The sequence below is a fragment of the Pochonia chlamydosporia genome, chromosome 3 (genome assembly GCF_001653235.2).
Source record: "Pochonia chlamydosporia 170 chromosome 3, whole genome shotgun sequence".
In the NCBI taxonomy this organism is placed as follows: domain Eukaryota; kingdom Fungi; phylum Ascomycota; class Sordariomycetes; order Hypocreales; family Clavicipitaceae; genus Pochonia; species Pochonia chlamydosporia.
This window is the reverse complement of record NC_035792.1, coordinates 367,288-389,657: the sequence shown is the minus strand read 5'-3', so window position 1 is coordinate 389,657 and position 22,370 is coordinate 367,288. Positions and strand designations below refer to the sequence as shown.

At 49.9% G+C, this 22,370-nt stretch overlaps 8 protein-coding genes across 8 annotated transcripts; 1 reads left to right on the top strand and 7 right to left on the bottom strand.

Moving 5' to 3' along the window:
- Window positions 1-670: 670 nt before the first annotated feature.
- VFPPC_04026 (lipase) lies at window positions 671-1,871 on the bottom strand (the record flags this gene model as incomplete). The annotated part of the gene is made up of 3 exons (XM_018283442.1): window positions 671-1,436; window positions 1,550-1,721; window positions 1,781-1,871. The coding sequence occupies 3 exons, from the start codon at window positions 1,869-1,871 to the stop codon at window positions 671-673; spliced, it is 1,029 nt and encodes a 342-aa protein (XP_018144515.1).
- A 4,153-nt stretch (window positions 1,872-6,024) lies between these two features.
- Window positions 6,025-8,397, bottom strand: VFPPC_04025 (phosphoribosyl transferase domain-containing protein; the record flags this gene model as incomplete). Its single annotated transcript, XM_022428374.1, has 3 exons — window positions 6,025-6,030; window positions 6,200-6,712; window positions 6,790-8,397. 3 exons carry the CDS (start codon window positions 8,395-8,397, stop codon window positions 6,025-6,027), a joined length of 2,127 nt encoding a protein of 708 aa, XP_022284439.1.
- An 881-nt stretch (window positions 8,398-9,278) lies between these two features.
- VFPPC_15719 (hypothetical protein) lies at window positions 9,279-9,467 on the bottom strand (the record flags this gene model as incomplete). The annotated part of the gene is made up of 1 exon (XM_018293472.1): window positions 9,279-9,467. One exon carries the CDS (start codon window positions 9,465-9,467, stop codon window positions 9,279-9,281), a length of 189 nt encoding a protein of 62 aa, XP_018144513.1.
- A 520-nt stretch (window positions 9,468-9,987) lies between these two features.
- VFPPC_04024 (hypothetical protein) lies at window positions 9,988-11,264 on the top strand (the record flags this gene model as incomplete). The annotated part of the gene is made up of 2 exons (XM_022428373.1): window positions 9,988-10,565; window positions 10,658-11,264. 2 exons carry the CDS (start codon window positions 9,988-9,990, stop codon window positions 11,262-11,264), a joined length of 1,185 nt encoding a protein of 394 aa, XP_022284438.1.
- A 662-nt stretch (window positions 11,265-11,926) lies between these two features.
- Window positions 11,927-16,094, bottom strand: VFPPC_04023 (ankyrin repeat-containing protein; the record flags this gene model as incomplete). The annotated part of the gene is made up of 5 exons (XM_018283439.1): window positions 11,927-14,192; window positions 14,262-14,360; window positions 14,434-15,441; window positions 15,501-15,697; window positions 15,771-16,094. 5 exons carry the CDS (start codon window positions 16,092-16,094, stop codon window positions 11,927-11,929), a joined length of 3,894 nt encoding a protein of 1,297 aa, XP_018144511.1.
- A 529-nt stretch (window positions 16,095-16,623) lies between these two features.
- VFPPC_04022 (MFS transporter) lies at window positions 16,624-18,312 on the bottom strand (the record flags this gene model as incomplete). The annotated part of the gene is made up of 1 exon (XM_018283438.2): window positions 16,624-18,312. One exon carries the CDS (start codon window positions 18,310-18,312, stop codon window positions 16,624-16,626), a length of 1,689 nt encoding a protein of 562 aa, XP_018144510.2.
- A 408-nt stretch (window positions 18,313-18,720) lies between these two features.
- On the bottom strand, window positions 18,721-20,109 carry VFPPC_04021 (solid-state culture specific protein; the record flags this gene model as incomplete). The annotated part of the gene is made up of 1 exon (XM_018283437.1): window positions 18,721-20,109. The coding sequence occupies one exon, from the start codon at window positions 20,107-20,109 to the stop codon at window positions 18,721-18,723; it is 1,389 nt and encodes a 462-aa protein (XP_018144509.1).
- A 198-nt stretch (window positions 20,110-20,307) lies between these two features.
- Window positions 20,308-20,652, bottom strand: VFPPC_15718 (hypothetical protein; the record flags this gene model as incomplete). The annotated part of the gene is made up of 1 exon (XM_018293471.2): window positions 20,308-20,652. One exon carries the CDS (start codon window positions 20,650-20,652, stop codon window positions 20,308-20,310), a length of 345 nt encoding a protein of 114 aa, XP_018144508.2.
- Between the last annotated feature and the right edge of the window lie 1,718 nt (window positions 20,653-22,370).

Genomic DNA, 22,370 nt, shown 5'->3' with positions numbered 1-22,370 from the left:
TCCGTACGATGCGACCCGAACCAATTCAAAATCCATCAAATTCTGGTAGTCCATTCCGTGGAGAGCATATTTCCCATAACTTGTCCCGCATTCGAAAGGACGATACTTATTATCAAGGTTTGAATGGTGATGGGACCCTGGACAGGTGGTTCATCAGCACGGGATTGAAAAGGAAGTAGTTCACTAGAAGACTAGTTCCCGACTTCCAAAAAAGAACGTAAAAGTGTTAAATGTAGTAAATTAGAAATCCCATAGGACTTCCAGTAGATGGTGATCCTATAAGAAGCCGTTGTAAACTACGGCGTGCTTCGGTTGATCTAATGCCAGACCTGGGCGCGGAGCTACCGCTTCTAATACAACTCTGAAGATCTATCGCATTCTTCTGCTCGACATGACATCTGGCCATAGATTTAGAATGGGCTACTGATACGGCGCTGCACGACGCGGCCTCTGATATTTAGGTTACACAACCAGGAGCTATATGCTATACTTCCAAATATGTATTAATAGCATCCGTCTCCAGTCCTACATTTCGTATATACTGCGATATGAATGTGATTGTAAAATTGATAGAAAACGTAAATTTGGGTATAAGTGCAGCGAAAAGTAGGTTCATTCGCATTCATCTCCTCCGCTGGAAACACCGTCTTCCTACAATAAACAGGTCGATTTAGAGATCATGTTCCCTCAAATATTTCTCATCCTCCAGGGCCAATTTGATCAGCTGCTCCTGGACTTCCTGGGACAACTCCTCCGTCTCTGACGTATCCCTCATCCCTATAAGAGGATTAACACAACTTGCTGTGCTGCCAAGATAATGCAAGTGAGCCACAATGCTGTGAAGTAGCGTATTCTGACCGTTGCATTGGTTGTTGGCAATGCCATGACAGACTTGGACCTCCCCAGCGGTGTAGTCAGTCCTCCAAGGATACAACCAGAACCCAGGCAACCAGTACTCGGGCGTGGTATGACGATAGCCAAATGAGATACTAGGAAGACGAGGCACAGCGTCGTTTCCGTGAGTAACCCGCCAGTGGCCGCCTTGTTGTTCAGAGAACCACGTAGCAAACCTATCATTGCCAACGCGAGGACTGCCATAGGTGTACAGTTCAAGTGGAACACCCGCTTTACGAAGGGTGGCAGCGGCAATAGTTGCTACTGCTCCTCCGAGCGAGTGACCCGTTAGAACAATCTTGTAGTTTGGGTTCTTCTTATGCGCGTCTAGAATAGCAGTAACAGCTTCACTGGCAATCTCGTCCCAGGCTGTAGCAAAGCCAGCATGAACCTTGCAATCACTTGTGAAACTGCAGTCGCGAAACAAGACTACCACGTTGGTAATCCAGTTACGGATGTTGCTACTGCCGCGGATGGAAAGAACAGTCTCGTTACGGACTTCATCGACGGCTACGTAGGCGCCAATTCCGGTGAACAAGCCACTGATAGCGAGCGTTTTGTTAGAATTTGAAGTCCAAACACTTGTCCACCGAAGCCACTGAAGACTCCGGCTGAGAATTTGTACAGGGATTAATGGTTGAAAATGAGAACTCACACCATGGAATCCACAATAGTAGCCTTATTCTGGGTGACTAGAGGACAGGCATTGTTGGTGCACTCAATCATTTGGCCCGGGGGTCTATCGTAGTTACAGTATGCGGCGGCAGCATGCTGGGTGTAGAATTTCATATTGTTAAAGACCCCATTAGAGACGCCATAGCCCACATCTAGAGATATGTTGCTCGTTAGAATACGGTGCGATAGAGTCCACAATGCTCAGACGTACCTCTCGTATCAAATGCCTTGGTATATTTAGCCATGTCTACCGGGTTTGCAGCCACGATGGCAACAAACCCAAGAAGAGCCTTGAACAGCATCTTGAAGAATCCAACAACGCAAGATGAAAAACAAGATTATAATCCCAGATCTGAACCAGCAGACAAACCAGGCAAGAACAAGTCTCGAAGGAACAGCTGACTCGTCTGCTGCCCTTACGCGTCATCTTGGGAGGAAACAGAGCGCTTCTTATACGATTTACCTCCCTTGTTGCGAGTTTCTCGGCCCATAGACTAGTTGATGTGCCGGCTGCTTCATTGAGATATTACCGCCTAAGCGTGGCAGGAGCGTAGGAAGCCAATAACTCAGGACGAACTGAATTTGAATGCTTGGCCTTTCTGCGTACGCGGATACGAGTGGATATGCAACATCTCTCAGTCTCGTCTCGCATTGTCACCGTTCCCCCACAACGGTAGACATGCAAAGACATAGTCGCAATCAATCACACGCCCCACATCCTATACGCTGCATGTTAAGATGTATTCAACACTATGGGAGTATAACGAGCTAAAAAGAACAACGGGCATATGATGGATCCAATGATATCTGGGTCGAAACGGCCACTTCCTGCAGGTTTGCCAACCCCAGCTGTAGTTATCCATGTTCGCAAGCGGGTACAACCTTTTGGCGATTTAATTGACCGGCAATACTTCCCAGAGCGGAAAGAGAAAAGTTCACGAGATGGCGGGATCAGGGGGAGAGAACCTCAAGTGGCAATTCGGTCCGCTCCTGGTGGAACTGCCGTGTGATCAGGCGACCAGCTACTTAAAGAGTGCCAAACCTTCTTCAGTGCAGAGTAGCCTTGCATGTTAAGTCTAGGAACGAAGCTTGGCAGAAATTCCATCCCATCTATGAGAAACTTCATGTCGGTAGGGTAAGGGTTTTCAAAGTCGTTCGATTAAAACGCTCTGACCAGGCACAAAAACTGAGCTCAATTTATGCTGTCAAGGCGGGCTCTGGCGCCGCAACAGCGCAACATGGAAGTGACGAGTCGTAATACTGGGATAACCCCAGATTCAAAACAACGCACAATAAGTAGGCTGGCTGGGTCCAGGAAGCATATTCCCCGTGGGACTGACTCGGAGCACAAGGGCGGGTCATTATGAATAATGGAAATGCCCGAGTATGTGGACATGGGATACTCCGCAGTGACATTCAGAGTGCGTCAGTCTCGCCTACGACAAAATGTAACAACAAGGGTAGTGTCGGGTGGGTTAGGAAACTTTCAACCCCGACTTCCTAGGGGAAGCTTGAAAAGATGACTGGCCCACTGGTATGGCTGTGTTGAAGAAGTGAAGGAAATGTGCACATGGGATTCTCAAGTGCTTTTGATATCTTTATACCCGAGGTACGGACGGACGCTTGTGCTGTATTGACTTCAAAGTGTCTTAAGTGGCGGTAATGTTGCAGAAATCTGGTCTACCAGAAGTTGGGGTTTAGCCTAAGTGTCGCGAAGAAAATGCAAGTTTCCCAAATAGGCTGATGGGAATACGTCAACGGGAGTTGATTTAGCCTTCTGTCTAACCTTGTTTCTAACCTTCTTCCTATGGCTGTGAGCATGACTCTCGCTAAAAAAGATCCAGCACCGTTACTAAAAGTCCGCTCAAGAAGATAAAACTCACGAATATCACTATAAAGAAGTACCATTTGCATTCTTTCGGATAGTCAAGTCAATCGATTGATTCCGTGTGTCAATGAATGGTGTCCATGGCTATCCTGCCGGTGATGGCAATGTGTGGGTTTGGTTAATTCGGTTCAGCACAATAGCACGGAATAAACCTGCTGCTTTTAATAGCCAACTATTGTTCTTGGAGCCACGTAAGCTATCTCAAACAGTGTTAAAAACCCCATCTGTATGTCTCACTAAGCGATGGTATACACAATTTGAACAATAGTTTCTACCTGTTTGGCCGTTGATACTACCCGCTTTAGTGAGCACAACAATTAGACCTGTCAACCATAAAATAAACTAATTCCCTCTGTTTTGAGTCTCTGTTCTTATTCTTTCCCTCTGACTGTTGTGTTAATTAATTAATATTTGCCTACCATTCTGTGTATTTAAATCCCTATTTCGCTTCTCCAAGATGAAGTTTACCGCGGCTTTTGTCAGTGCCCTATCCGCATGCGGCGCAATCAGCTTGCACCCTGGCAAAGCTGTACCAGGGGTTCGTACCAACAATCTTGACGAGAAATACAGACCAGAACCGACGGTTAAGTAATAAACTAACTAAACTATGCTCCGCCAGTGGTGCTTTCGCCGCGGTAACAGACATTCTCGCGCTCATCCACACGGTACCTGTGATCTTCCTATCTTAGGGACATTCCCTTGCCTCTCTGAGACGCCTGTAAGTCAACAGGCAAGATGTTGGCTTTCTTTCATCTATCAAATACTAAGGAATTTACGTTTCTAGTGTCCCGACGCTCCAGAATTTAGCAAAAACACTAGGTGTTATCGGGTGCGAGGTGGTGCATCCTGCGGGAGATGAGAAGTAGTGGCACGAGGTATATGGGATGCTGTTACCGTTCTAAACTTTGGTACGCCGCCGGTACGGTCTAAAAGTGCATTTGAGCAGCGGACTCTGTCGATCTAGTAATACAGGAAGAATGAGAGAGTGTGGCCAGTCTTCTTCTGCGGCTGCCGGTGATGATGATGACGATGATGATATTGTTGATAATGATGGTGATGCTGAACCACCGCCACCGAGGCTGCTACACTGAGGCTTTTGTACTTATCATCTGTGCCAGGGAATTCTTGCTTTTCCTCTCATCCCTCCTCTCTTTACTCGGGTACTTCCAATTTCATAGTTCCCTGCGCTTTCCATAATGACTACACCAGCTGGCAAGTTGAGTAGACCGCCACTGCGAGCCACGCCGCGGCTGTGTTTGCCAAAGGCAAAATTAATCAGGAGGCCCCAGCAGAACCACGGATTTCGAAAGTGATACACCGTGCATGTACATGACTGGAGTGGTTCTCAATCATGTGAATCATGACCCAGGTTGTGCTTTCATGACAGTGATATCCACTCAGGAAGAGTACGTCTGTATGTGATTAAATATGTAACCTAGGCTAGATTAGCTTAGCATGGCTACATAGGCAATTCCGCTGCAGCTTGCGAGGCTAGATTTCCTTCTCAGCAGCCACGTACGCGTAAATCCTCCACACACTACCATGTAGATTTTTGGATGGTGGCATTTGAGGCTATCTACAGGTGGCAACACAGATGCTATTATCAATTCCCAGTATATTGTACTGTACTCCGACCTCAATAAGAGGATAAGAACAACGGCAAGACTTCTGGAGATTGCCCAGGTCTTTGGCAGATAATACTGTTTGGTAAATTAGCAATAAATACTTTAGGAAACACAGAGTAGAGTAAAAGAACTATCGTATTAAATAACAAGAGAAAACATACCTTTCTTGCAGTTAAGATTTGTCACATCAATCTCCAGGCCAGGTACTTTAACAACAGGCTCATTTTTCCGATCTTTTGGGCAGGTTGTAAGATATATATGCAGTCTAGAACTACGCTCCAAGACAAGTTCGGTCTAGTCCCCGCCAGCATTCCGCCCTATAATGCCCGCAATACCTCAGCGAGACCGTTGATGTCACCCAGATTCAGGCTTCTGGGGACGAAATTCCGATATCATAATGGTTTTGACGCCACAGTAAGTATTATTGGCGCGGGAAAAGACACGGCGTAAAAGCGACCAATGTATGGTTGGATTTACAGATGTATAATGTGGTGTAATGTTTTGACTCGGCCCACTGCGATGAGATTGTTTAAGACACCCGCAACTGCCCGCATGTCCATCTTGCCTGCAGAATGAGCAGAGTTCCAACTGCTATACCAAAGCGTCGGCCCATGCCAAGGGTAGGTACGGACTCTAAAAAAATGTATCTCCTCTTTGTCTTGTCCATAAGCTGTGGCACATGCTATCTGGCTCTGTCTTTCACACTAAACACCACCAAACACCAACAAACTCTGAACACGAACTTTACCAAACCCACACGAATGCAACAGATCTCTTCCCCGATGAGCAGGAAACTCCGCCACAACCATAACACTCACAAGATCAGCACCGATCCCAGCCTCGCCCAACAACCTCAGCACAGCACAGAGCGTCCGTCCCGAGGCAAGCACATCGTCCACAATGACGACCGACGCACCCATGGGTACCACATTCCATTCCATCTCAAATCTTTTGTCTCCGGCACCATCAGCGAGCAAAGACGAAATATGTGACGTAGATTTTCTCGCTGACACGATTGGCGGTGGAAGTTTACCAGCATTACGAACCAGGGCCAAAGGCTTCCCAATCGCGCGGCCGGTGGAGCGGCAAAAATAAAGCCACCCGCCTCGCAACATACCACATTATCAATCTTGCGCCAGTCACCGACGAAATGACTTTGTAGCAAGGACGTACATAAGGCTAACCCTCCTGGTTGCTGTGAGATGTCGAACACGTGCTGGAACGTGATGCCGGGACTTGGAAAGTTGGCGATGGGGGTGACCATAGCAGCTAGCCGATGCAAGTCGTGGTGAAAGTACTGAGTTAGATGGGTTTTAGCGAATCCTTCAACGGCCTCGGAGTCGGCTGAGTCGTTGAAAATGAGAGTGGGACAGGAGGTGTAGTCGCTTTCGCTTGGTGTATCGTCGACAACATCATCGGAACCTTGACAGCCTCGACGCAAGCTCCGTGTCTGTGTGCTAGCTTGGACACGAATCTCGAGCAGTCTACTCTCTGGCACTAAGTGCGCAAACGTTGCAGTGGCCCATTCATCTCTCACCCCAGTAATCAGCAGCACGTCTACGTCTGGACCACAGTCCACTGCCTTGAGGAAATTCTCCTCAGGTAGCTGGGGTCGCTGCTGCACCTGATTCTGGAAAAAGGTCGTCAGAGCAAACCGGTGCCGTTCCTTGTAATGGCGGTCCGAAATCAAGCGATCCAAGTCAGCACCGGTGCCGCATACGCCCGCTTGGTTCCATCACCAATGCCAATGGAACGAGCCGCGAGACGTCCGGTTGCGAGAGAGTTAAACACGGAGACCCAGACGTCGGCACAGTAGTCCTTCCCAGCACAACTTTCCCCGGTAACAAGAATGATGAGCTTTGGTGCCGAGACTGGTGGCAGTGGACAAGCAAAGGCCAGTACATTGTGCGGATCCCAGCTTCGCTTAAGCCGGGCAAGACGCGGGCCGTTCGGTCCAAAAGCCTTTGCCGCTAGCGCCGTGTCTCTCGGATCCGGCCCGAGATCGGCTCCGTAAACGCCGGAGCAGAATGGTAGCAACTTCTCCGTGACATCGTAAACCCACCGCACCGCAGATCGAGCTGTCTCAGTGTTGTCTTGATGACGAGGCCAGACACCGCTTATCACGAAAGCAAAATTCCAATCTCGGCAGCCAAACGCAGTAGCGCCGGCTGAGACAGCCTTGACTGCTCCTCCAACATGCCGAAGCTGAAGATAACACATCGGAGTCGGACGGGTCTTTAGAGCCGTGATAAGATGAGTGGAGATATGTGGTGATCCAACGTACTTTAGGAAGATGCATCGCTTGAATGATGAGGTTTTGCTGCCGTAACCGCCACGGAGTCTAACCACGCACATTTCGTGCTCAAAAACCTCAACACCGTCTAGGCCTTTGACATCCTCGTCCGGTTCCAGTTCCGTAACTGCCGACATGCCTGTGACATGACTGGGTGTAGTTTCAGTAGTTGACGACTCACATATATGCACACCGAATCGTAGCTGGTCATCCTCGAAGTACATGTGCGCCTCTGCTGAACAGCTCTGGGGAAGCTGAGTAGTAACAAGCTCATCGAAAGCTCTAAGCTTGAGACTCGCTTGGGCATCATCTGCAAACGGAATAACCCAGTTTCGAACCGAGTACGACGGAGCGGCGTAGGCCTTGAAAGTAACGCTCACAACAAAACCAAAGTCCGTCCCCGCACCTTTCAACGCCCATAGTAAATCGCCATCATTTTCTGGCCGTACACCAAGTCTTGGACGGTGTTGACTCGGTACATGACCAACCAAGAACACCTCGCCCGATCTGACACTTACCATCACAGCGCCTACGATAGCATCGCACGACAGCCCATGTAGTCTAGCCAGATGGCCGATACCGCCCTGTAACCAGAGTCCAGCTCCTACACTAGGTCGACTGCCGAGGGGGACTGTCATGCCCGCCTGCAAGCTTTGCCGGATAATATCCCCGGCCTTACAACCTCCGCCCGCCACGATCAACCCCATATCATTTCCGGATGCTCGTTTACTTTCCTCATCAGTAACAATGTATACTTGATTGAAGGCGCTCATGTCGATTGCCACAACGTTGGGCTGGAGGCAGTGGCCGCTGTGGCCGCCACCCAGGATGGTCAAGCCGACATTGTGCTTCAACGCCCATCGGACGCATGTCTGGACCTGTGAAATGCTTCTTGGTTTGACGATCGCGGCGGGACGGTGGGCGCGGGCAACTGGACTCTTTACTACGTTGCTTTCCGGTGCCACGGGTACTTGGTTGGTCAACTCTGCCAACGGGGAGGCAGATTCGATATGATTAACCATGATTTCCAGATGATTTGATAAAGAAATAAGGAAATTAGGAGCCCCAAAGAATAGCCAACCAGAAAAAGCCACCGGACTCAGGTGGGTGAAATAGAGTCGTCTGTTGGCTGGATCATGGCCTCAGAAGCTCAACGGCTCATTTCCCGTGTCAGGGAATAAACATATATACCGCATAGAATCCTCGTCAAGCAATCAAAAATCCAATAGAATTGAATCAGTCACCGTTTGCGCATCATCAGGTGATGCATCATCCCGATATCCACAAGAGCAGTGGTGAGGACTCACGAGATCGGGAATTTGTGCTCTGTTTGACAAGCATTTCTGCTGAGGCTACTTGCAGAGAATTGGGCCAGCGTTTGCTCTGAGTTTTGTGTGTCACCGTCTCGGAAATGTCAAGTCCTACCGCTGAGTCACTGACACAAGCTGTACATGTCACAGTTTACCGCCTGTGATTATCCGTCTGGATATACCGTAGCACACAGGGCGGCAGGTATCAATAGACAACCATATCAAGGTAACAAACAAGGAGAGCTACATGATGGGTAACAGCGTGCCCCGGGGTTAAGGTGTTTGCGGCTGCTCTCAATGCTGTGCTAGCCGTTATTATGTACCGCCATGTGGACTAGCAACCTGAGGGGACCAACCTTCTAGAAGGACTGGTCGGGACTAATGCTCCGCAAGGTATGGATGTTGACGAGAGCTTATGCAAGTCGCAGTGTCATCTAGCACCAGGCTATCAGACGCCCACCAAACCACCTAGTATGTCTAGCCCAGTAAGGGACAAGTTTGTCTACAAACTTGCTCCGTGTAGTAGACTCCTCTGCTATCTTCTATTCAGCCGGGCTCTTCAGCCAACGACGACCTGCTCTAAACTGATAACATTACCAAGCCAGGATTGTGTAAATTACGTGGTTGACTGACTCAACTACTCTATCGCCGTTGCCATTCATGCACCCTGGTGGAATTGTTGATCCATCATGTGGGACAACAGACAAGTAACTGTAAACCGTTACGTAGCCAGATGTCCCGCGCCAATGGGTAAATAATCTGAAAGCTTCGGGTGCGAACATTGTAGTCTGAGTCACCTATTGTCTTCAGCAAAGCCTCAACCAACAAATGGAAAGAATGAAAACGTATGGCATCTGTGCAGCGACAGGATTAGAGTATCGAGGACGGATTTTGGGAAGGAAGGGGTGAGGCAATGTCGGGAAATTACTTTCTCCGGCAGTGCACCACGCCAGACCAGACATTGATCAGTTAAATTCTAGAGGATAAGATCGAGCATAGCGTCCGATGTCCCGTAAAAGGCACCCCGCGGGCCATAGGCAGGCTGGGGTCGCGCTTCAGGTGGAGCAAACCAGCTCAATACTACACATGCAGGCCACCACGGGCTATATCAGTGGGCGCCGCCCCGACCTCGACTCAATCATAGGCGCTTGGTTACGGAGGACATCAGACCGTCATTTCCTCAACTCGCACTCAACGCCATCGCCGCGTGGACGACACAACAGCCCAAGCCCATCGTTTCGTCTTATTTTACTTGTACAAATTCCTAAGTCCACTCTCACATATATTTGCAAATCACCAGGCATGCCCAACAAGTTGTCTGACTGGATCCACCGCAAAGCAGCTCAACGCCAGCACAATGGAAAGGAAAACGCCCACAATGAGCGACAAAACTCGCTCAAGGAGCTGTGCCTGAGCAACATCGCTAGCAACACGCACCGTCGCCCTTTAACACCTACGGCTCAGTTCCGTCCTGACAGTGATTGGACCCGCAACAACGGCTCCTTTTTTGAACTTCCAGCGAATATTCGTGAGAAAATCATCACAGCCGCCTTTGGAGACCGTGGATTGCACTTGGTGCTGGAGTATCGCCAGGCCTATCAACGAAACCTTCAGTCCCACGCCGGCTTCTGGCCCGGTCAGTCTGCTCGTGGGCCATCGTCAGACGTCGAATGGGACACATCTTCAATTAAAACGTGGAAATGGCGAAGCTGCGTTTGTCACCGGGAACGTCCCACCCGTAAATGGTCTGCCATGCATATATCCTTAGATGGATGCCTTCAAGGTGAACCTATGTCGTGTGCATATTGGCAAATTGGAGAGCCTATGCCTGGTAAATGCCTCGTCGGCGTCATGGGCTGGCTCCTCTCCTGTCGGCAGTCGTAAGTGCCTAGCGTTGAACACACGGCCACCCAATCTCATCCATGTGATCATAAGGTGCCGAGCAAAACTAACAAAATTGTGTTGGTTCAAGTTATACTGAGACCATAGGACTTCTCTACAGCAGCAATATCTTCAAGTTTGATGACTGGTCAGATATGCTTCGCTACTTACCCCAGCTGATCCTGCCGCAGAGACGGGCGTCTCTCAGACACGTCGAGATTCGGTACTGCATGCGAGGCAAGACAGTCGCTGATACGACCCGGGAGGATGCTTCCCCTTTCGATGTGTTGCTGCGCAGCATGTCTCAAGTCGAGATGGTGCATATTTCCCTGTACGGCGGCGATCTGAAACCTCTTGACAAGAAGCCACAAATGGACAAGAACGACCTGAAGCGGCAGCGGATGATTTACGACGCAGGGGAAAGATGGACACAAATCTCGTCAGACGGCCGACTCAAGCATCTATATCTCCCTCTCCCATCGTGTGTCTACAGTCGATGGCAGGAGGCTTCAAGCCGACAGTCAAACCAATCAACTCACGATTACCCCAGCCCCAGATTCTGGCGAGCTGTCAACATGCTGCCGCCTTCGCCAAAGGATGCGACAGCGACGCCCTCTACGCAAGCTGCAGGATACTGGATTGTTCAAGGAGTGGATGATTATATACCGCGGGAGTCACATTGTTTTCAGCCAAACTAGAAAAATCAACAAGTGCTGGGCCTTGATAGTGAGAGCAGCGTGTGGTTGTATTAGCATAAGAAAGGTCAATCTTTCTTACTTCCACTGACTATCAGACTCACTAAGGTGATCATTGCATTCACTCGCCATCTCACGGCGCTGCTCAGCAATCATGACCAAACCCTTCTCGATACCAGCATCTCGTGCAATCCTAGCCTTCCCCGAGCTGGATGGAATGGGAAAGTCTCCATCAGCAAATGCTTCGCCTGCTGCTTTGAGCTTGAGCAGATGGCCTTAGATACACTCGGCCTTGCGAGTTGTCTAGGAGTCGCTACGCCGTGTGGCTTCGAGGTATCCTCCTGGAAGCAAGCGAATTCGGAGTGCGGTCACCCACCATGTGAACCACTTGAACTCGCGCAGCAATGTGGCTGCGCTCGACTGGAAAATGATCAAAAGCGTACTGAGCCAACATTGTTTCTGATTCAGATCTTTACGAAGTGATATGACAACCTCACGAGCAGAGGAGCTCTAGATGGTATCCTCCCAGTATGCCAGTTCTCTTCCTTCATTGGCTTTAGATGCTCAGTGTCGGTCACCCCAGGCCGCTGCCAACACACCCGCAGGACCACTACCGTACCTATTTCTCACCCGCGCTCACTCGTTGAACCTGGCTGGTAGAAATATCACTCGCACGTATGTAATTCGTGGCCGTCTTTTCCAATCACAGTAAGCTCCCGGTCCTTGGACCCTTCATCTGTGGCGATGGTCTGCCCGCGAGCCTTATCCCAATCTTGAAGCTCTTTGAACAAGTCTTCCATCTTGCCTCTGATCAGGTTCTCGACCACCGCATCAGAACCCTGTTCTGCGATATCCAGAGGCACGTGTTCATTCTGATCTTCTATCAAGGTATCCGCTCCCCCATCGAGAAGTAGCTTGCAGGTATCGTAAGACCCTTTTTGCGCTGCTGCAACATGAAGCGGCGTCTGTCCCGATCGATTCTTCGCATTCACGCAAGCTCCAGCTTTGATCAATGCGCTCACCAGGTCCGTATATCCTCGTTGAGCCGCAACGTGAAGCGGCGTATCCCGCTCGATGAAATAGTGCCGTTGGACATCAAAACCAGCTTCAATCAGTCGAATAGCAGATGTGCGAGTCCCGGCTTTGATGGCTCGAATTACGGCAGCAGGTTCTCTCTTGGCCCCATATTCACGAAGAATAGCCGCTCCCTTGTCGTCGCCGTGCGATACGGCCAGGTTCAGTGCCTGGGCGCGACCTGATAGCCCGATCTGTTTGTCCAGCAAGTACTTGACCACGTCGTAATGCCTGTAGTACGTGGCAGACGCGACGAAGTTCGCACCACGCACTGTTGGTGCTCCAGCTTCGACAAGCATGACGACTGCCTCCGTTTGACCTCTAGCACAGGCAAAGTTGACCGCTTTATAACCCCCTCTTAGTATCAGCTCAGCATTGTGCTCTAGTAGAAGAGTCATCGTCTCCCTGCGCCCCGATCCGGCTGCTGCACGTAAAGCGTCGGCCTCGGTTTCGAGCCCATCATGGTCTCTCTCGAGCCACATGGAAACCATCTCACTGTCGCCAGATGCGGCCGCACCGACGAGTGGGTGGGTTCCTATTGACAAATCTCCCCATATAATATCTTTTCCAGTGTTGTCCAGAATCAGCGTTGTCAGTTTTACGTCACCCGACACAGCTGCGTAGACCAGCGGCGTCATCTTTCGATAATAACCATGTGCGCTCACAATGTCCCACTCCTTCGGGGCTTTGATGCTTTCGATTAATCGTTCCTTGTTGATGCCGTCATACCAATTGAGTTGGTATATTTGTTGAACCAGCTCCGGCCAATTGTATAAGCAGGCCACCCAGATGGGGCTGGGTTGGTCTGCCGCTTCTTGGAGCTTGCCGTGGAATGGAAATTGGCTGCGGTCCTTCAAATTAGCTGCCATTGCGTGCCAGACCTGAAAGGACATCGTCACGTTTTCAGAGTCCTTGGCATTTACGAGAAATCCGGTGAGTAGTGATGCTAGAGGATGCCTGGTTCTTAACTCCGCTGATGCCGCAACGTGTTCGACCCAATGGACGCACGAGTAGATTAATGCGTGCGGATTTTGGCCACCGAGCAGTTTAGTAGCGATCTTGACTTGGATCGGCTCAGTTTCCACTTTCTGGTCTTGAATCCTAATCCTAATTGTATCGTTATTGGAAGTATCGGAAGATGGGTCAGTTTTGTTGTCTTCAGCTTCAGGTACAGAGGAATCATCGATGGAATTGTTGCCATTTGCCTTCGAATCTGCTTCTGCTGTGGCGGACTTGGCAGCATGGCCGGACTGGGATAGCTCATTTGCTTCGGTAGGCGTGTCTGTCACCTCTTGAATTGACGTCTGTGCCAGCTTGGTGTCTCGTGCAGAGTCTGCCACAGCAGGCTGTTGAAGCTCGCCGTATGCGGACTCGACACTCGACAAAAAAAGTCGAAGGCACGCAGCAGCAATAGCAGCGTTGCCCCTCGTTGCCATCATGGTATCAACATTCCGCGTAGTAAGACCTTCCAAGAATTCTCGTACGGATAAGTGAGCCAGCACGAACACCTCGTTGCGCAGAACAACGAGATTGGCACAGACATCAAGGATCTCACCCGTTGTGATAGCCTCTGGGGAACCCGAGTCCATTATTTCTCCATCCTGCTCTTCAATCTGAAAAGACGCCGATGCGATGGTGGCAAAGTTCTCTTTTGTAATGACTTTCTGCGCATATAAAAGCCACTGAAACGTGAATATGGCTAGCTTCGATGCGTGTTTGCCTGATTCTAAAATCGTGTTGTAGAGCTCCCAATAAGAACCTTCAAGAGTGGGTGGCAGTTTTCCCAATCGATCACGGATGTCCGCCGCGACTTTAAGTGGCACCAAGGACTGAATCTGGAGCTCAACCCAGCGAAACCTACACTATTTGTTAGTTCTCCGCTTTGGTTTCAGTCGCCTTGGACAATTTGGATTGGGTCAAACCTACATGCCTCGAGCACCGGTCTTCAGGGTTTGAGCAATAGTGTCACGGAGTTCGATCGGCAGTTTTCCATGCAAGAGCCGTGCATTGTCAAGGCGGTCGTTACTTTAGTTCATCATAGGTTAGCTATGCGGTACTGAACAATAGGGCTACTAAGAAGAAAGAGAGAGAGACTTACATGAAGGAAGCAATATCCTCAGCATTCTCATCAGCATCAATGTAGATATTAGGCGATTCCGCCAGGTGCAAGACGATATCATAGTTATCTCTGCTCGATATGAAGATTTTGAGCAGATTTGGAGACTTTTGAATCAATCTTGACAATACATCCATAAGCGTCTGTCTTTCTTCGTAATTGACTTCATCCAATGCATCGAGAATGATGGTGACGGCGGGGTATTCTGCCAGAAGCTCTAGCATCACCCTTTCAGACTCTTCAATAGACCAGGCCTGATCTTCAAACTCAGAAAACCCATCTATCGCTTCGCGATATTGCTCGATGACGGGGTCGAGTATAGGCTGACCAGGTTTGACACTTGCCAATTGCCGGACAATGCTTGCCATGACCTTGTCACATTGACCTCGGTGTGGCTCAGCAGGGTTTCGAATGCAATAAAAGTAGGCAACCTTGTTCGTTTGCACAAGTTCGTCCACAACCAGTGAAGCCAGTTTTGTCTTTCCTGAGCCAGGTATGCCATGAAGCCATAGTACTGAAGATATGCTCTCTGACCTCCAGTCCAGAAATGCCTTGCTGCGAAGCAGCCATGCACCTGATCCTTCCAAGCGGCCTTTTCTTGCGGTTTTGTGGTGAACAGGATATGGAATCGTAGAAATCGCTTTGAGTATGCGCACGCGAGTATCTCGTTCTAAGCCGTCGTTGATGGCTTCCAAGTGGTCAGCCGTTCTTGCGATGGGTCTGTAGAGTTCTTCTAGCTTGTCTTGTAGGACTTGAAACTCTTCTTCAGTATATTCCGCGGCCATCAAGCGTGATAACTCGTCCACCCTAAGCCGTGCGGCTTCAATGGGCTGAAATTTGGATTCTATGTCATTTTTCGATACGACTATGCTCTTGAGATGCCGCGCAATGGTACTGGAGCCAAAGTAGCGTAGCAAGTATCCAAGGAACTTTAGAACATTTGCGTAGAGACTCTCCACTGCCTCAGAAAGCTGAGGGTAAGCCTTGAGGCTGGATTGGAGGTTTGTCAACTGGCCCTCGGCGTTGGCGTTGTAGTGGAATTCACTTACTGGTGATGCTTGGGCTGGAGATATTGTACTTCAAATATACTGGAGATGGTGATGTAGTTCACCAAACGTTCTATGGATGATAGTGCAAAGTCAAACATTTCGAAATCGTTGACGGATATCTGCAGCACGAAGCGCACCGCAGCCCAGGGCAGCGCCGCATGTGCAGGGTCGTACTGAACGATAACATCACCTATACTCTAAACCCAGAGAATACCATATTGTAAGCATGTGAGCTGGTCATGAAATAGGTAAAATGTTTGGACGGCGTACAATGAACTTTGTAACCCAAGCAGAAATCTTGTCGAGCACATCACGAATGACAATCTCTCGGCCCTTGATCTTCACCTTGATCCTCTTCTTCACGCATTCCTCCTTCTTCTCATTAGTTGCTGCGAGGACATCTTGCAGCACACTCAAAGCAGGCTTCTGAGCATCTAGATGTAGGTTCTCAAATAACTGACGATCCTCGTCGCTCAAGGCACGGAGAGCTGCCGCCCATTTCCCCTGCTTCTCGGCAACAGAACCGTCTTCGCTGGCGGCTAGGGTGCTGGAGTCTGTCTCGTCTGTTGGTTTTGTGTCCCCCAGCGTAGGCATGACAAATAATTTGGATAAATGCCGCCTCGGCCAACAAATGGGCAACGGGCCACTAGGATCTCAAATTTGGACGATTGTGCCAAGAGACGAAGTTGAATGTCACCAGACTTCAAGGCGGGCAACATTGGGCGAGCGGGGCGGCCCGTCATGTCACAGCCAGCCCAGGCGTCCAGGGATTCCCTGCCTCTGATTGGATAAAAATTTACGAATGTCTCGTTCAATCTTCATTCATGCCAACATTGAAGATGTCAAACCTTCAAGGCTGTCTGGTCGCATTCATCGATCCGAAGCCGTGATCACACACGATGTTATGCTTTTAACTCCTACATTCAAATGCACAAATTCTCAAACATGTATTCGGCTTAGTCTTAGACATATGAGACCTAATTCTGCTCGCTGCGTCTCTCTCATCACTCATGGTAACCATTGGAGACAGACTTTCCCCCCATCCTACAACGCACCTAACGCATCGCAAACCAACGACACATCCTGCAACACCATATGACCTTTTGACATGTCACATCATACATCATGTACTCGATTCTCTCTTCTCACTAGAGGGTTCAACCGGAACACACGCCGCTGCCACCGCAGCCGCCGTGGCCACTCCCGCCATGGCCCACCACGCTATACCGACCATGCCAACCTTCAGGCCAACGCCGTACAGCCAACCTGTCATCATCAGTTGACCGATGGCCCTAGCCGCCGATGAGACGCTCTGGCCGATGCCGTTAACCGTACCGAGAACTGACCTATCCGGACACGCTGCGTTGAGGAGCATCGACCCGGCTGGCAGAGCAAGCGAACGAGCTGTTGACTGAATCACCAGAATGGCTGACACCATAACCCAGAGCGAGACGCCAGATGAGGGCAACGGTGGCAGCGTCGAGGACTTGATAGTGGCCAGATACGGCGTGACAAAATACGTCACGGGGAAGACGAGCAGAGCGTAGCGATACAGTCGGAGGGTGCCAAAGACATCTCGCAGATACGGGAAGAATAGGAGCTGCAGCAGCAGACCCACGAGGCCACGGATCGCAAACACGGCAGCGAGGTCATGCGGCTTGAATGCAAGACCGCCCGTAAAGGTGAATGGCGCGTGTGGATGGTAGCCAGCAGGAACAGGAATATAGGCCGAAGTGCCGTTGGTCCTGACGTTGCCCTCTGCCACCGCTGAGGCAGCCGTCGTCGTCGTTGCAGACGCATCGACTGGTTGGTACCGTGGTGTCGACGTGAAGACAAGTAGAAGTGCCGGATACGAAAATATATGCATCACCAGCAGTGCGCGGGCAGCGAGCGTCAAACCCAAGCGCCGCGTCCATATGCTAACGTATCGTTTCTTCGCATCCAGCTTGGGTGCTCCGGCTGTTTCGCATTCTCCCCTCTCCTCCATCTCTTGCTCCAGGTTCTCAAGTAACTCATACTGCTGTTTCCGCTGGAAATACCGACCATAGAGTCGCCTGGCCCATTCAGGGACCATGGACGTGTATACGCGTCGTCCACGTTTGCATTTTGACTTGCTGGCGTCGCTGAGAGTCTCTCGGAGATGAAACGCTATGAGGACCGCACAACTCATCTGCATTATTCCATTAACCACGTTTGGCAATGCAAAAGGCCATCTGGACAACCACGGTGATCCATTCACAGCCCCCTCAGCGAGAAGCCCGCCCAGCACTGGTCCGACAATGGATCCAATATTGAAAGCTATCGGGAGCAGCAACACGGCTCGCGACTCGAATTTGTCCCCGCTAATCTCTCTGATCATGCTTCTCATTGCAGGCTTGTTGCCATTCGCCAATCCGACGAGCATCCGACAGAGCACCGCGCCGACGAAGCTCCTCGTGAAGGCCAAGCCCAAGCTGGCGACTCCGGCCGTCGCAAGACCGAAGACTATGACGGGTTTCCGTCCAATACGGGGATGGTCGGCCAGGACACCCCAAAGCGTTGAAGTAACGAGCTGCGGCGTCGCGACGCTCGCCCGTAGCAAGGAAAGCTGGAGAGCCACCATGGCGGTGCTCGGCGCAGAGCCGTCGGGCAGCATAAATGACCGCAGCTGGAATATTATGAAGCTCTGAAGGCTGCCATCGGCTATCGTTTCGCAGAACCTCGCCATCACGATGAGGGCGAGCTGCTGCTTCTGTGGCATCGCCACCCAAGAAGCTGCTTTGTCGTCCTCATTCTTGCTGGTGCTGCCTCCCGTGTCCGAGCAGGATGCCATACCTTCCTCTTTATGAGCCGAAACAATGGCCTAATTTGCTTTCGCCGTGTCGTTACTTCGGTCGGGTTCGCCTTGGATTGAGATGAGACAACTGAATGTTGAATTCGGGAAAGCACCAGTACTTCTGCGAGGTAACAGCCTGGAGGGCATGACTTCACCGCTTTGTCACCTGAATTATTAGGATGAGTCTATGCAGCGCATGCTAATTTTGATGCCCTACATTGTCTCAGACAATATTCGCATACGTCACATTTCTCGCCGCGTTATGGCTGGCCGGTAGATGAAATACTCCAGGACCCGTACGCCGAGCTTGTCACGGAACTCAAATCAAGGCAAACACGAAGGTTTATTGCGCCAAAATTTTGTCTATCTGCTTTACTCAGTCTTCGAACCCGCTTTTCAACTTGTCTAACACTCCACGATGGCGTCCAGACCCAACACCGCATGGTTCTGAACCTGCATCAACTGCCACTTGATTTCCCCCTGGTTGCTGCCTCCAATGATGAAGACTCCAAAACTCAGCTCTAGGCTCTCGTCGTAAGTCCAAGCTGTGATGATGATGCGTCCCTCCCGCATTTCGCGTGCAAAGATCTCCTCAAACTTCACCCTTGAACAGGAAAAGTACGCAGCCTCCACCATGGCTCTATTCATGCCACGTTTGGTGAAGTGTCCTGCGACGAGTCCGAGATTGAACGTTCCCGTGATACGAACATTGAGGTCAATGATGTACTGCTCTCCCGACGGGCTGGTGAGTATATCTATACCCGCTGGTCCGTAGTATCCTTTTTGGTGCAGAAAAAGAGCAGCCTTTTCCATGGATTCTGAATATAACTGGCGCATCTCAGCTTGTTTTGGATAAGATATAGAGCCACCAGCCCACTGTCCCTCGTCATTGAACTTCTGTTTGCAGCAACCGACAAAAATTGCACGACCTTTCCGCGTAATAAACAGCGACAGAGCCACGACTTTTCCAGCAATGTAGTCCTGCAGGACTAGAGAGCAAGGGTGTAGCTGGTGGTTCGCTTCCGTAGTCTGCTCAAGCATTTGCTGCAGCTGCGGTTTGAGCATTTCCGAGAGCTGGACACGCTCCTCCTCGTTTGACAATATAAAAGTACCTTTCCCCGACGACTGAGGCAGCTTCACTACGAATGGCAATTTGTACGTATCGACGGCCATCAGCATCCGAGCCGCCTCTACAGAGGTTTTCTTCGGGTCACGCATCTCGTCTGGGCGGAGCACCGTATCAACAATCATTGACGACGGCGTCGGTAGCCCTGACTGCGCCAGCCCACGCTTCGATAGAATCTCATAGTGAACTTCCGGGTCGATGAGATGCGGTAAATGCGACAGACAATCAGTCGGACGGCTCAAAGCAATCTCGGAGCCCGGTCTCAGAGGGATATCGTCCGGCTTTGGCCAAAACGTCACATCTGGTCGTTGTTCCCGCGGGAGCAGAGAACTGCTCTTCTGCATGCTGGCAACGTCCATCGACGCCGCATCGTCTGCCAACTCTGACTTGCGCTCACTCGACGTCAGGATCACTACGGGCATCCGCCCAGCTGCAAAGAGGTGTCGCTGTGGTGTTGTCCTGAGCCGCAACTTCACCACGTCCTCATTCGTTGCCACAGGCTGGTTTACACGCAGCCCAGCATGGTAAATGAATTTGGTAAAAGCTCCCCGATGATAGACGTGGAAAGGAGCGTACACCAGAGTCGGCTGCTGGCCGGTCTCGTTGTCGGTCTGATAAAGATCATGCAGCGTTGTGTCTAGCACAACTGTGGGAGTGGTAGGCGCCATGTAGTCTAAAGACAGAGTCTTGTTCGGATGATACAGCGAATGAGGACGGGAGTGGTGTGTCGGTTGCATCATTTCTTGGCCTGGTTTGACGACATTTTATCGATGATGGCAGCTCAACATTCTTCTTGGGGCAGCCAATAGCAGAAACTGGCGATGCCACGAGCGAGACGGAAGTGAATTCAAGACATAACGCCGCCGTCAAAATCTATTGTTTCTTTGCCGTGTCTTAAATATGTCCCCGGAAGATGACGATCCCCGAGACATGGGCGTCGATTCATTTGTCAGTTTCGTGTTTAATGTCGCTTTCCAGGTGAGGCGGCGTGGCGCAATGCAGTCATCGAGGCGATGATGAGTGCCAACAGACGAGCGGGCGTCCACCACGTTTGGCGGATGTTTGTTCTTGGACAAGTAGGCGTGTCGTGTCCCGTGGCTAGATGTAGATGCGGTATGATTTGAGACTGTTTCATCCCGGCATATTGAGACGTCAGACAAGACAAAACAGGCCGCAGGGACAAATCGTGAAGTACAATGTATACAAAGCATTTGCCAATATTTTACACGCCTTGATGAGTTATGAAATAACCGGCGGTGCTTTTGCCCTTGTAGCTTGTTGTTTGTTTTATTCAAGCATCTTATAATACTAAAGGTCAGTCAATTGTTGGCAGCCAAATTTTAATCAAAAAGATACTAATTAATTAACTAACCGAGAGTGGGATCCACTGTATTTTGTACCAGACCCAAACGAACAATCCAATTTTCGTTTAATTTCGTGGATCCGTGCCTAATCGTTAAGAAATAGCTACTTCTCGTTGCTTCTCTACATAGAGAACGAGATACACAGCGACGATGTCTTTGTCCTTCTAGGTCAGTGCATGAAAGCACTTACAGTCTTAGGTGTTCTTGGAAAGTAAGTGCTCCGTAGCCATCAGAGACATCACCTCCCTCCAAACGGATACAGAACATTAAGTTCTGAAACTTATTAGTATTGGGGCTAGGCAGCGGCAGATGTCAACGTCTACGAGCAAAAAGTACAGCCCAACTCGTTCTTTACCCTCATATTGTTAATGCTCTACTATCTTTGCCGTGGTCTCGAATTTTGTGGTATCATGCATATCTGCACGCACTTCGCCCATTTGACAACGCAACTCAGTTCTCGTTCATTCATGAATGACACATGGCGAATGGCTTAGGATATCGCAAGCCACGGCAACAGCCATGATGCCTGCTTGCGCCTCAATGCCAATATACTCCCTATTACTGGGAAAGATGAGCACAAGAGAAATTTGTTCATCTGCGGATGTTACCGTGCATATGCGCACAGAGTAGTATCTGCCAAGTCACCTCATAGTTTGCTTTTGTTTGACAATCTACTATCCATGCTGTGGAGGCTTAGGCAAGACATCTACAGCAATGCACAGAGTAGAGAGGCAAACTCAATCTAATCAGTATTGGGCCCTTTCAGCCTATCAAGGCATACTTCAGGTACCAAGTATCGTTGGAGCCTCGAGCTGATAAAATGGCCAACGTGCCGCTTCTTCCCAGATCCAGGTTGACCCCAATTATGTAAGTTATCATCAATGACTTTATTATAAATACTCTTTGTTGCCCCTGCACGAAACATTAGATGCGGGTCGTTTTTACTTGTTCTCTGCGCCTCATCCTCCTCTTTTTTTTTTTTTTTTTTTTACTTCGGGCGGTGTCCATGGTTCCATGTCTCAATGCGCCGTCTCCTGGGGCGTCTCGGTGTGATTCCGAGCATGTAATGTCAATGTTATTTTTCCGAGACGGCTTGCGCCAAATTTGAGGCTTAGATCGCCAACACAATGCCTCGACGGCTTTTTGATACGTCGTTCAGCAGTGGCTAATCACTCAGAGAGTCACTCATTTGAGACCTGTGCCGAACAAAATGCGTGATGATTGATGCATTGAACACGGGCTCCTTAGCTAAGTAATCCGGAAATCGCTGCAGATGATTCTGGGTTTCCCACAAGCTCAGCCCTGTGATCTCCAGGAAGTCATGAGAACTTGCAAGGATCGGACTAATTGGCAGCGCTAGAATGGAATTAAGTAGTGTAATAAGCAATCCAACCTTTCGACTGAGGCATTGCACTATTATCGAAGTCTTGGTGCACGGCATCTGCGAGCCAAGCGGATCAGTAGACCAGATTCAGCGGCCTTGTTCCGCCCGCATAATCCAGTGTTACCAGTGCAAACCAAGATAAGGGTGCGTTGTGATCAACTCTAACAATAGGAACATAGTT